The 14,768-nt window shown below is 41.6% G+C and overlaps 1 protein-coding gene across 3 annotated transcripts; it reads right to left on the reverse strand.

Moving 5' to 3' along the window:
- Positions 1–9,173: 9,173 nt before the first annotated feature.
- dtx3 (deltex E3 ubiquitin ligase 3) lies at positions 9,174–14,305 on the reverse strand. Of its 3 annotated transcripts, XM_080899909.1 has the most exons (5): positions 13,846–14,305; positions 13,593–13,633; positions 12,339–13,141; positions 11,255–11,472; positions 9,174–11,108 (listed from the first exon to the last, which is right to left on the reverse strand). In XM_080899909.1, exons 2-5 carry the CDS (start codon positions 13,603–13,605, stop codon positions 11,033–11,035), a joined length of 1,110 nt encoding a protein of 369 aa, XP_080756035.1. In that variant the 5' UTR covers positions 13,606–13,633; positions 13,846–14,305; the 3' UTR covers positions 9,174–11,032. The 3 variants fall into 3 exon arrangements, with proteins under 3 accessions (XP_080756035.1, XP_080756037.1, XP_080756036.1); XM_080899911.1 differs by lacking the exon at positions 13,593–13,633; XM_080899910.1 differs by having other exon boundaries at positions 13,593–14,305.
- Between the last annotated feature and the right edge of the window lie 463 nt (positions 14,306–14,768).

Here is a 14,768-nt window from a genome sequence, read left to right on the forward strand (position 1 = left end):
CACAAACTTGACCTTCTGCAGCTCGACAACAAGCACTGGGTTGGGTTTGATGTAGACGGGTTAGGGTTTAAAAAATGAAACAGTGATGATGTAGAGGTTACAAAAAATTAATGTATCAAATAAAACAGGGTTCAATCACAAATCAGATTTATAATAATATGATATAATATCCTAACATCCTGGAACAAAAACACTTTGAAACTCTACATTCTTACACGCTGAACCTTATTAAACGCAATCCGTGATGGTATAGAGAGTGGCTGAGTAAATATTCAGCCACTCTATCTGTATGTCTCTACTTTCTTGTATTGTTCTTGCTTCCCACTCTTTGTCCCTATTATGCAATCAAAATCCTGATGACCATCACAAATAGAGACTGCTTCCGTGTCTGGGTATGAATCATCACCTTTAAAAGTACTCGGAGATAAAAGAGAAGTTTTAGATCAGTGCATTGTCTAGATACTGGAATGCAGTCTGTTACTATGCAACACATCAGCTCCAAAGATATTCCCGCTGAGGATTTTCATCCGCCATCTGTCTGCGCCCTCCCCCTGAAAGCTGTTTCTTCTTTTTCCTCTGTTTCTTCTTCCTCACATATTTCTGGGTTTTTGATTCCCAGCTGCTTGAGGGGGGTGGGGGGGTGTTTGGAAAATGAATATTCGTTTCCTTCCAGACGCTGTTCTTTTAGCCTTCATCCTGACTGCAGAGGCACCTTTGTAACATGGATCAGTATGCCACACAGGCAATACTTAAACCCTCACTGTCTCCATCTTTTCCGTCTCTCTAATTACCAGCTTGGCCTCTAATGTTAAAAAAAAAAGCTCTTAGGGGGAGACAAAATATTTATAGATCATTGTGTTTAACTACTGTTGCGTGTAATTACTGTCACTTCACAAACATATTGCTTGAAATGTAAAAAAACAAATATTTTCATGCTAGTAAATCTTTCTGGTCCTTAACGTGTGTTTGCTTTTGGGTTACACAGTGTTAGAAGGACTTGTTAGTGAATGCCATGTTTACTAGTGAATCTTGCCACACTGTTATTTCATGGGATCGTTGGCAGTCTATAACAAGACAAGCACTGTTTGCAGTTCTATTGTGGATTTAAAAAATATGCTTGTTTTATAAGACTCAGAATGCTTCTTACATGATGTATGCATTCTAGGAACGCATGCTGTAATAGGAGCACAGCAGCACTTGCTATAATTATCTCACACGATTAATTTTTCTGTTTGCTCTGATTCAACACTTGAACTGCTGAGCGAGCTGTTTGTTGCTCTAAGAAGCAGCTGTTCGCTTTGCTAATTGTAAGAACTCCTGCCGAGCCCTCTTAATGTGTGACATCTCTACGTCAACAAACCGCAGGTTTGGAGGCCTATCTCCACCCACCACCACTTCCCCTGCCGGTGGCGGACTCCCTCAGGTGTCGGTGCGTTGGTGGTTCTTTGTGTCTGGGGGTGGGCGTCCGGGTACACACCAGCTCACTCCTTGGCGGCCGCTTGTCGGGGCCTGGGGCCTGGGGCTCGCTCGGGCCCCTTTGGAGGTGGGGTGCCCCCGGCCTCTCGGCCTGGGGCTCGGTCACTCAGGCACAGCTGGGGGCCGGCGGAGCTCACGGGTGCGTCACTGCAACTCCCCCTGACTTCTGCTCCGCGGCTGCTGGGCGAGCCCTCATCTGGGACTCTCCTCAGCTCTTACTGGAACAGTGGCGCGGCTGCCCCTCTGTTGGTCTTCCATGGTCTCTTGTGTTCTGGGGGCCTCTGGATGTCTGAAGTTTTGATCTCCTCCATACCCGCTTCACACCCTGGAGGACGGGGCTGTGGCCCCCCCACACTCCCTAGCAGATCATTACATGGAGAAACCTTTGGAATGCAAGCATGCTGATCCACACAGGTATGCACACATGGGTATTCACAGACGCGGACTAAAGCTTTCTTGGCTGCTACCTCAAAGCACACTGTGCGCTGTCTATCTTGCGTGCTGCACAATATCGTTTATTATTTAGTAAATATTGATATCTATGACTAGCTAGTTTATTGTGATGGTGCTTTGTTTTCTCTATTATTATGTTGCTCTTTGTTGTTTGCTGTCTCCTCTGTTTGTTTTTTTTGTTTGTTTGTTTTTTTTCTCCATACAGGTGACCCAGGAGTTCTTTTTTTTTTTCTCTCTCTCTCTCTTCCCCCCCCTTCTCACCGTCTCTTCTCCCCTTTGGTTTTCTTTCTTTCTCTCCCCCTCTTTCTCTCATTCATTCCCCCTGTCCTATTTATTAAAAAAAAAAAAAAAAAAAAAAAAAAATGACAAAGGATGAACTGAAGCTCTGCCATCACGTAATGTCGCATACTGCTGTTTCTGATGTCATTTAGAAAAAAAAAAAAAAAAAAAAAAACCGCAGGTGAAATAAGTTTCCTGCTTCATAACCACAAGGATTTTCTTATATTCCCAAACTGAACCTTTGAAAACCACCAATTAGTGTCTGATAGTTCTCACCTGCTTTGGATCTCCATCAGATCTCTGCACGGATGCACACCGAGGACTTACAGTACAAGAAAGCGTTACATGACTTATTAGCAGATGAAATCATTGTGTGGCCCACAGTCGACTGGACTCAGCTGCAGCAGCCTACACTTTGGCACAATATAAATACAGTTGTGCAAGCACAGTCTTTTTTTTTTCTTGAGCAAGTCCATGTTTATATTTAGAGCGTATATATTTAATTTGTGAAGCCTGAACAGCTTGTCCATAGGATTGTGGTTAATCTCGATTCTTTTTGCAATCATCACACCGCAGTCTGGCAGTTCTCTGGAAAACAAGCTAGCTCTAATTACTTTAATTGTACTACTGCAGTCTACAAATGTAAATATATGTGATTAAATCCATACACATGTTTCGCTCTTACCCCCGGGTGCATTTTACAAACTATACTCTCCAGTCACTTTTTGAAGTTGTTGAAAGCCAAACTGAGGGTTTTTTTGTGAATTAAGATGCACGACTCCAAAGTCTGAGTGTGGGTTACATTCAGTTTAGATCCATCTGGACACAAACTCTAATTAAAATGTAATGAAACCCAAAATACCTCTGAGTCTTTTAACACCTGTGGAGACAAGACGGGGTCAGAGTCTCCACAATGGTGAATGCCAGTTTTTGTCACGAGCGGATCCAATTTTTCCATTAATGTGCCAAAAGCTCCAAACAGCTGTTGCACATGTTCAAAAGAAAGTCACGCCTTGGTTAAGATTGCTGTTTGTAAAATGATAGAAAGGTCATATTAGTTGTCATGACAGCCAAAGCTTACCAGTGTTACATGAAGCAGTCTGAGAATGAATGGCCAAGGCTGAGTATTCAGACAGGAAGGGCAACAAAAGGCTGTGATATTCCTTAATGTGCCTTGAAAGTATATATCCAAGGCTGTACTTACTTTGCTTGGCTTCAGATGAATACTTCCCATTCATTGTACAGCCAGTCATTGCAGTTTAATGAATAAGAATAGATCCTGAACAACTCCGCTTGGAGAGGTGATTACTGAGCCATGTTTAAACTTCTCTAACAGAGGGCAGATGATGGAGCTGTATTCCTGTATCTCAGTCAAACTCAGCTGTTGCTAATGAAGAACAGCTTGAGCAGTTCCTTCAATCTGTGACGTTGACGCCCAGCCAAAGACCCCAACTGGTGCCAGCGCTGCTGTTGTGTCCCGTCAGTGAAGTAAGTCAGTAAATCTGTCAGAGTTACTTTTTTAAAAGCGCAGGATCTGTTCTGCCAATACAGGCATGCAAAACGTCATGTAACCCCGACAGTAAATCAGAAAACAAAATGTAAGAATGTGTCTCGTGGTTTGTACACACACAAATGCTCGTGCATTCATGGGTGTATATCTGTTCATACTGTATGCACAGACACAGTGAAGGGCGCGCAGACAAAAGGTGCAGAAGCACAAGCACCCACACACCCACCTTCACTTTGCTGTTCTTAAGCAAAGAGCCCGAGGCACAGTGAATGAGCGTGTCAGCAGTGTGGGATGACATTCTGTCACACAAAGAGTGTGTGTGGAGACAGATGCCTCCTCAGCCTCCTCCTGTCCATTTACCTAACATACGCAAACACACTCAGATTTCATTGTTGGTGTTTTGTAATTTGAGTATAGAATTTCTGTTTTAAAAAAACCTTTACTATTTAAATCTTTATCTCTGTCAATTTTGGCACTAAAAGACAAAACTGGTAGAAGATATGAAAATATAGCTTCAAAAGGTTACATCTGGGGAAGATCCTTATTAAAGTGAAGGGGGAAGCAGAATAGGGTACTCTGCACAGGTAGCTCTGTGATTGGGTGGCTAGCACCAGAGGCTGAGAGGATGGGCAGGCAGGCAAGCAGACAGGCAGGCGATGTGCCAGGGTTCTCCCCACAGTCACAGACACTCTAATTAAGGAGCACAGTGGGGAGAAAGGGCAGAAACAACAGCTATGCATTGTCACATAGTGGTTTTCTTATCATGTCTAGTGCAAGAAAAGCTGCACATCTCTCATCTAATGGATATAAACACCTTCTAGATGCCTCCCTGAGCTGCAGTCTAGTCATGGACATGGAATCAGCAGTCTTGGTGTTACTTTCAGTGTCTTGAAGAGGCAAAAACAATTTAAATCAAGTTGTCCTAATACAACTGTGTAGAGCTTATTTTCAGTTACCAATTCATTTTATAATAACTCTTGCCAGTCTGTATTTATATTAATGGATTTTTAGTCCATTCACAATATTGCTCTGCAAAATTACTGACACATATTTATAGCTATCATTACATTTCTGCAGCATCCCCTATTCTGTGATGCCCAGATGGACCAGATGGACTGACGGGGATGGGAAATACCTGTAGAGAGGGACAAATAATCATTCATTTTTAATATAAAACCTGCTCCAGTAACCTCACTAAAACAAAAACTGGAGGGTCTGTGGCACTTTGTTTCAGTTTAAGCAACAACACACTTTACATTTAAACAGCACAGCCTGGAGGCATTATGTCGGGAGGATGGCTTCTTATGAAATTTATTCACATGGAATACTCCACGTTAAAATGTAGGTTACATCCACTGAACTGAAAACAAACACTGCAGTAGACATGTTTGTTTTATTTTCAGTGCATATTGCTGCCTGTATAGACTAGTCATTCTCACATACAAGTTAGTTTCCCAGCTTGTATATAGTAATACCAAAAAAATGCTTGTTACTATGTAACAGGCAATGCATAGATGTAATAATAATCAATACAAAATGAAATGCACACATTTTCAGTAAGCGTGTGGAAATAAATATCTATATATATATAAACTAAAAGAATAAAATGATTAAAAGAATAATGATGGAGAAAACTGTATGGATTTCACAGATTAATTGTGGGAGAGATGAAGAGAAGTGAGGTAGGGATGGTAGGGAAGTTTGAGCAGATGGGTCCTGGTCTGCTTTGTGAGAGCAGCAGATGCCCTGAGATCCTAGGCCACAGAAATGCCCCCAGACACTTACAGCAAAGCGTTAAAGAGGCCAAGCCCAGTAATTCCACCTCATTACATCTTCCCTCTTTCTCACAGGAATAAAGGTTAATGTATTTCCTCAACTAAGTATTTCTACTGGGAAAAAGACCAGGTGAATATTTGTACTTGGTGAATGGGAGCTGGTCAGACCAGTGAAAGGCAAATCTGGACAACTGGGATTTGTATTGTGAAATTGGGATTTATTATTGATTTTGCTGATGATGTTGTCCATCCGTGTTCTTTATGGACTCTTGCTTTAGACCAAACATCCCCTGGTCAGACAACAAAAATATATATTCATATGTAAAACCTTATATTTTGCTATTTGTTTTAATTTGTTTTTGCTAATGATTGCTTGGACATTAGTTTTCCTTTTAATATGTGACAACAGATGGCACTGTAAACAAAATAGTGCGATTAAAAAGAACATCCCAGAAATGATCTCTTCTGTTTTTTGTTTGTTTGTTTGTTTTGTCTTTAACCTTTTGACAGAGCCGTGTCATCTCCTCGTGTAACTACCACCACTCAGCTTCAACAGTATTTACACTCCCACCAGAGACTGTGGGGTCAGTGTGGTCAAACACAAGGTGATATCCCCACTTTATGTCAAATGTAAAATGCCAGCTGCTGTGGGTAAAACTGCCCCCGTGCCCAGCAGAAACAGAGTTAATAAATGTAGCAGATGCTCGGCTCCACTCACTGATCTTGGGCAATGAAGCGGGTGCTGCAGGACCGTGGGCATGCTGCATACCAAGCAGACGCCATCGCTCAGCCTTCTCTGAGAAGAGTGTTACCCTCTAGTGGACCAGAGGGGTAAAAGCCAGGAAGCTATGTCTTTAAAACAGGGAAAGAATCAGCACGTTAAATGATGCCCTCTTCTGCATCTTCCTGTATTCTCTTCCCTCCAACAACACCACATACCCTCACTCCTCTCCCTCTTCCCTCATAAAATATCCAGCGGTCTCCCACTTGTTCACAAACCTGTGGAACTGCATACCTAAAGTAAGTTTCTCTCTCCTTTTTTTTAGTCTGATTAATTTGCCAAAGGAGTAAGAAAAAATACAATATATAAAATGCATAAATGCATTTAACTTACAGCATTTAGATTATTATTTCAAACTTAAAATTCCATATCACAAAAACATCAGTGTTTTACTTTTTTGGGGCGTTTATATTCTGATGCATGTTAACATGAGTAGGGCATAGGATACAGGGCTGTGAAAACATATTATCTCCCATATTTATTTTTGCATATTGGTCACACTTACAGTATTGAGATTATCACATAACTTTTATTTTTGAATACAATTTTTAAACAATGACATCATTTATTAAGGGAAAATGCTCCTGATGTCTTTACTCAGGTTATCTTTCCTTAATATTAAAATTTGTTTGATGATCTGAAACAGATTCGTGTTACAAATATGCAAAACATAAATCAGGAAGTGGGGGGACACTTTTTTACTGCACTGTGCCTATGGCCCACTTATGCAAACATGCACAGTGACAGTGGTAAAATGCGGCAGTGTTAGAAACACCTCTGGGAGCTTTCTCTTTTCCCCCTCCACTCCTCTGCACATGCCCAAACCATCTCAGCCTCCCTTTCTCTAACTTTGTCTCTAAACTGCTCAACCCGATCTGGTCGCCCCCAATGAAAATCTTCTGCTCTGCTACCTCCAACTTGGCCTCCTGTCTTTTTTGTCAGCACCATTGTCTCCAAACCATACATCTCCCTTTCATTCTTGCTGCTATCCTTCCGTCACAAATCACCCCTGAGTGCATTTCACTGAATATAATCAGAAATCAGGAATATTTAAAGTTATCCTAGATAATATGCCTGGCAGAGTCTGGCCATGATCATTAATAATTAAAAGTTATAAATAGCATTAGAGCACATTATTAAAAACATTATTACAGTCTAATTTTGGTGGTAAATAATAAAACATTCACAGGATGTTGCTGTCATGCTTTAGTTCCTATACAACCAAGTTGTGGGCAGCTAATATAAACTCTCTGCAGTAGCTGCCACATAAGCATGCAGAAAATACACTTCCCAAAACATTCCAATGTCACCATAAAACAATGTGAGCAATTTATATTTTGTATTTTTTCACTACAGGCGATACCATACAACCCCCCACAGCATCCATTTGATCAATATTAATCCAGAGAGGCAACACTGACCTCTAGTGGACATATATTTAACATGAAGCGTATGTCGCACACTGACACACGCTATTGAACACATGTAAAAGGCAGACACTACGCATGCAAATGAAATGTGACAGTCTGGGGACCTGGGATACGAGCTTTCCGACCAGTATAAAATAATAATGCTAGGAGTTACTTCCGCCTGGATCCCATAATGCACACTGATGGGAGAGAAGTCCTCTCTCCCCCTGAATTTTTTCCATGCAAATGGCTGTTTAAAAAAAAAATTAATAATAAGTTAATAAATAATTATTTTAAGAACAAGCTGCTGGTTGTTCAATGAATTTTCCATTTTCTCCCGTATGAACGCAGATAGATTTGTGACGTAGAAATGAGGACGAATGACGAAAGTGCGTGTGCTTCGTCTCAACTGGATGATGCACGGCCATGTACTAGGAAGTGATGCAAACTCGGGACCCTGTGCTAAAGAACCTAATCATAATTTATCACTTTCACTGACATTGACACCAAAAGGCACATTTTTAATAGAATATTATCGCAGTGATGAACTTTACTGTATAAGATTAGCATAATAATATACAACTGTTCTCTGTTCTACTTTGAAGAGGCAATACTGTAGACTGCCTTTTACTCTAGCCCAGTCCTATTCTGACATACCATGGCTCACCTTTCAGTTAAAAAAAAATAAAATAAAAATTTATAAAAGATGAGTGGGGACAGTTGAGACATGTTTTTCCACCTATCTCAGTTACTCAGAGACAGTTTGGGCTACACTGATCCAATTTGGATATATTAAGCGTATATCCCTGCTCTAATTACTTAGGTCCACTGAAAGATGAATATATACCTATCAATCACAATTGTATTTTAATCTATGATATAAGATTGGGGGGGGGGGGGGGGGGGGTCACAAGCAAGTGCCTTTGTATAACTAACTGTTTCATAACTGAAAGACAGGTTGCAATTCAGCTTTTTCCAAAAGCAATTCATGTTCTGCAGAAAAAAAGATTCAAAATGCACTCAAACAGGTGGTGAACTCTGATTACTCATTCAGCCAAACACTAAGTTGTTGAATGACTGCTGAGCCATAAAGTTAAAATGCATACAGCTACCAGTGGGGATCCATTATGTAATTCTTCCTTTTACAAGTTGATAATACTGGTATAACCATTGTGCTTATCCTCTTGTAAACTGCGGTTCTTATTTGTGAAATTATAGGATACCTACAAGTGTTTTTCACTGAGGACTGTGTACATGTTCAACTTCACTACAGTGAAGTTCAATATTCAAACAACCGCAACTGAAAAAATAGCCAATCAAGTTGTAGAAGTGTTTTTAAAGCAGTGCCACTATTAAAGCATTAGATGGTATAAAGAGGATAGAAGTTTGGTTTCCAGGGGTTGTAAAAAATTTCTATAACAAGCATGATTAGAGGCAGTAATCTGGACTCGTGCCTAACAAATCATCACTAGCTTGAGATCAAGTTGCCTATGACGCATCTTTTTTATTTAGGGTCGACAGTGAATATCCAAACATAACTCTTTATTCAAGTATTAAAATGTAAAGCACATTATTTTGAACAAAGTACAAGAGTCAACACAATTAGAAAAGCATAACTCAAACGTTTCCTTCACAATCAATGTGTAATACATGTCACTTCTCACACTTATCGCCTCTCCTCGGGCTCCTCCTTAGTTGTGTAATGCATAGAAATGTTTGCACAGTAGCTTTAGTAAACTACAATCCTGTGTCCCAAAAATATCTCAGTTGGTCCCTTAACTAAAATAAAGGGAATGACAACAAAATGAAAGTATCTGATGAACGGATCTGACCTAAATTAACTAAAGTGGCCGCTAGCCAAGCAAGTTACTGCACTTAGCAAATCACTTTCACACATATAGACTGATCGGTTCTGAGGGGTTTTCCAGCATTTGGAGTACAAGAATGTTTATGGTGAAGCTAATAACATTATTAGCGTTAGTATACATATCTTCATGAGCTGTGTAGCATTTGCACTGAAAGCCAGATAGTATAGCTACAAACATAATGCTGCTTGCCTATTAACTAACATCAAAATAAGCCCAAACCTATGTACTATCCATCAGGAACATCATGCTTGATTTTTTTTTTTAAATCAAAAAATCAATGTAAGAAAGGCACAACAAAATGAGATCAATATCCCAGCCTAAATTAGAATTATTGTTCTCGCACAATTTCTTTTTTCTCTCTCTCCACCGTGTATTTTAGAGTACTTATTTAGATAAATTAATTGAAAACAGTTACCTCATTTTAAATGAGAAGATTAGCAGGCAAACCTCCCAGTTTGACAGGAACAGAGGCATGGATATTTAAAGAGCTTTTGTGCCTACGATTTGGTTTAACTGGTCTATATGCCCTTGATATTTGACATCGTCATAAATCTGGTAATCAGAGTAGCACATTACTTACAACTGATGTAATGGGTTCAACACTTGGGAGACATCTTGAAATAACCAGCGTGACCAATGGGAAAAACCCAGTGGGAAGTCCAAATGCAAGTTAAAAAGGTGCTGCTATGAGACATCATTTAACATTCTTCCTGTTTAAGCGAAAATGAATGAAGGGTGAAGAAGACACACGAATGAAGCAATTGACATCACCTTGTAGCCACTTTGTAGGGGTTTGCCCCGAGCACTCTCAAAAGAGGAAGCAAAAACCGTTATTTCTACTTAAGTGAAAAACATACTTCCTTACCAAAGTGCCTGTGAGTGCTTTAGATTGCAACATCTTCAGAAAATTAATTCAGTTTATAGAAGCAGTGCTATCCTTGCGACATGAGCCATGTACTGAACTTATAACGTGGAATTAGTAACAACTCAACAAACATTTCTGGGGGGGAGGGGGGGCAATTCAACAAAATATGTCTGCTTATATAAGAAATAAGATGATCCCCAGAGAAGAAATACACATTAATATAACATAAACGTTAACATTAAACTTAAGATTTCCTAAACAATATTAAGTACCATGAATTCCAACAAATCACAATGCTCTTAAATATGTGCGTCACAAATCAGTCCCTGCTGCCAACAGTGGAAGCTGTAATACAAGGATGCACTGCACTCCCGAGTATTTTCTTCCACGTGTAGCACTGGGATAAACTGAAAATGAGCAAACTGAGGAAGTGAACTAGTGGAATGATATGGGCTCTGCTGCAGCATTAGACTCCTGTTTGCTGAGGTCTTTGTCTTCAGTCATCTTTTAAGAGACGGGCAGTCTCAAGAGCAAAACCTGGAGCTGAGTCATGTCCACCGCAAGGACAATCAGAAAGTCCTACAAAATCCTGGAAGAGCCTGTCGCTTTCCTGCCATCAGTCCGCTGTGATGCCCTTCTCTCTGAGCTCCTCTGTCACTCGCACCAAGTAAGTGGGGTCAGGATAGCCGAAACTGTAAGAAGGAATAAAAAGCCATCACTGCGCCGGTATGAGTTCAAGCTCAAGTAATAGTGGCAACAACTGACAGCACATCTCTGTCAAGAACATGGATGAGATGCGTCACTAACTGTTCACCTCCAGCTGAAAGTGAGTACATACCAGCGTGGCCCGCCCCATATTGAGGTCTTGTGGTGAATGTCATTCCAGGTGATGACGTTTTGCATGCCCGTAGTCATGGAGGTACCGATGGTGAAGATAAGGCGCTGTTCAAAGGCCCGGCGTAGCAGGCCCAGCACACGGTTCCCCTCAGGGCTGTCAGGGAGGTATGCCACACGGTCTGTTCCTGGGTACCGCACACCCGGGTTGGGATGTTCTGGCTATTAAGAGTTAAAGTGTGATGAGCTTATAAACGCATAAATGGCTTTAAACAATCAAATGCCTCAGTTCTGGGGCACTGCTACACATCCAGGTCTTGTATTTTTAGCCATATTTCACACAGCAGGAATGTGTTTTTTATATAATCTATTACAGCTACTTTGTAATTTTGACAGTTTCTTCAATCCAGGAGAGATTTTAGGAAACAATAAAGACAATCTTAAACCTTAATTTGATAAGAGATAAGGCACCTGTGGCACATTCTACCCCTTCTACTTGGCGTCTGTTTCCTGGGAAGGTAAACCCCACAAAAGTGCAGTTTATTTTTTCAGGGGAATTCCGACATTGACACTTGTTTAAATTTCCTACTGTGTGGAAACCAACTTTCGTTGTCAACAGATGTTTTCTCAGCTCAAGTTTGACGTTTACACAGTAAGACACAGAAAAGCTGAATGCAATCTAGCGTGACAGGCTTTGGAGAGATTATGACCCTTATTATGTAGATTATCCTGCATCCTTAGAATAACCTTTTAAGGTTAATGAACTTCCCTCTGGAAACTGTAAATTTGTGGCTACATTAAAGGTCATTAAAGTCAAACAGCGAGACATCAGTCATGACAGAAAGAGTAAATATACGCAGTCAAACTGAGGAGAGAGACTGTCATCATATGTGCAATATGGTTTATTTTATGCCAAAGTAAGACTCTCTTACATAAATACACTCCTATTCTTAATTATTCACTGGAATTCTAATGATTAACAATGTTTAACAATCTGAATTATAAGTCCAACAAATTTCTTTACACACACACAAATGATTACTAAAACTTTTTCCCCTGAGTTGCATCTACTGTCCACATCTACTCACCGACTGTAAGCCAGGAGGGAAGCTGTAGATGATGCAGATACACCCATAGCCTTCATGGCCAGGAAGCTCCAGATCAGGATCTCGTTCTACAATCATCGAGCCATTGGCAGGCTGATTCCCAATCAGCTGCCCATACACCAGCCGACAGACGGGACACGCTTTCTTCACTTTAAAGGCTTGATCCAGGCAACAGCGACAGAAAGAATGGCCACATTTTTCCAGGGTAGTCTTCTCCACTATGTCCCCCATGCAGATCGAGCAAGTATTACTGTCCTCGGTTTCACCGTGGGAAGCCATGCTGGAGTCCACATCTTTCCTCTGGGCAGCCTCGTGGAGCATGACGCACGCCTCCTCGTCAACAGGCTTCTTTAACCTCTGCTGCTGTCTCTGGGAGCGCCGAGGCTGGGGAGGTGGAGGCTGGAGCAGGCTCCCCTCTCCGTTCTGCTCCAGGACTCCCACACAGGGCAGCAGAGCCCTCTTCCTCTTGGATCCCCCCTCCTGTTTGCTCATTTCTTTGCGGGCACAACGGCATAAGTCAATGAAAGCTTTTCGCGTCTCGCTGGAGATGGGTCCATCCATCACACCAGCCCCGACGCTCCTCGAGCCTTCCACCGGCTGCAGCCGAACAGCACAGCAGCCCCCCCTCTCTCCTCGCCTAATGATACCAGCACTCATCCCCTGCTTGTGCTGGAAGTCAATGAGCCAGGGCCGCCCAGCTGCAGTCAGGTAATCCCACACTGCCTGTGAAACCAGCACCTCATCACTGCCCTGGCCAGCACTCACACTCATCTCATCAGAGGAAACTGCACAGAGAGGCACATGAAAGTCATCAGTGTTTGAGCAGCAGAAGCAAGTTCAAACAAAAAGTGTTGCTTTTTCATAAGCATTCATCTTTTAATGAGACATGGCCGCAGGAGTCTTTTCACCTGTGCTGTTTTGTGCTTTTCTATATAATTTAGGCGCTCAGGCACACGCACATAAAACCACCATAGCACTCGCTGTGTTTTGCCTGCAGTGTATCTGTGCATGAGAAATTAATCTACGTCTATTTGCAGCGGATTCAGAAAGAAACATAACAGCGTCGCGGCACTGCTGAAGACGTATCAGCTGTTCCCAAATTCAGACTGTAAACAAGGGAAACTTAATCCCGTCACACGCGCGACAACACGAGGGGGGGGAAAGCCCACTGACAGCGGGGGCCACACGCAACAAAAACACTTGAGAGTGACACTTGTTTTGTGGTGAAAGGGTTACCTTGTGATCCCATAAATTCCTTCAATCGCGAATAAAGCGTCCTGTTGAACAGAGAAAGAGAGGAAGAGACTGAAGCACTGGAATAAACGTAATCACAGCTGCTCGCCGATATTTACACTGAGACATTCTCCACCGCGGCGGCAGCGATATCGCAACATTAGCTTAGCCTCGCACACATTTAGCTTGAACATTTAGCTAGCCTAAGTGTCTCCACCACACCAACCCCTCCACCTCGATCACTTCGACACCTCACCCTTTGCCGTAGCTCGTCGCTGCCTGTCAGGGAGGTTTCTGGCTGGATTAAAGAGCACTGAGCTCCATCGGAGGAGGCCTGTGTTGTTGTAGTTCTTAGTTATTGTTGTTGTTAAATCTGACGTACTGCTGCAGTTAAGCTAATCTTTTTGTAGTCAAGACATGATTCACATCTCTGAAGGATTTAAAACGGACGTTCCCCAAACCCTGCGCTTCCTCTTGTCAGTCACGCCTGTGTTTGCCTTCCTCATACGTCCTTGGCGTAACACGGAGTAAATAGCATTTGTAGTTGCTCTTCTTATCTGGCTCCGAGCACACTAGCCGTGTGTCCGCCTTTTACAGTCAGATAATTTGTTTCTCCTCTTCATTCTGCCCGCTTGTGTCTGAGCTTTCTAATGTAACCGTGCCCTTTCTGTTTAGCGCGTGGCAGCAAACATTATTAAGGAAACTAGGACCTACGAGAAAATGTGACCAGGAAGCTCGTCACTAAGCTGACGTGATTGGCTGCCAAATGGTGTGTGTGTGTTTAATAATGTGATTCATTCTGTAATGTCATGATTATCAGCTTTTATGATAACAGAAGAATACATGGAGCATGACAGCTTCTATGTGATAATTTATTTATTAATGTCACAGTTCAGAATGTTCTGTATACTACAAATAACAATACTGATATCTGTCTACTTATCTATCTAATCTAACTGGATATCTTATCCAGTTTAGGGTCTTGGGGGAGGATAGGGTAAGAATTCGGATGCACACTGGACAGGTTGCCAGGGCTAACACAGGGTTAGAAAAACAATGTAGTAAGCATATGCACCAGTAACAATATATTATTTGGAACATGGTTATCATTTACTATTCATCCTGTGGTTACTAAACAATGCAAAAGTCTTGAGCCATCCTTCATTTGTTTATATTTTT

The sequence above is a fragment of the Rhamphochromis sp. 'chilingali' genome (genome assembly GCF_963969265.1).
Source record: "Rhamphochromis sp. 'chilingali' genome assembly, chromosome: 12".
In the NCBI taxonomy this organism is placed as follows: Eukaryota; Metazoa; Chordata; class Actinopteri; order Cichliformes; family Cichlidae; genus Rhamphochromis; species Rhamphochromis sp. 'chilingali'.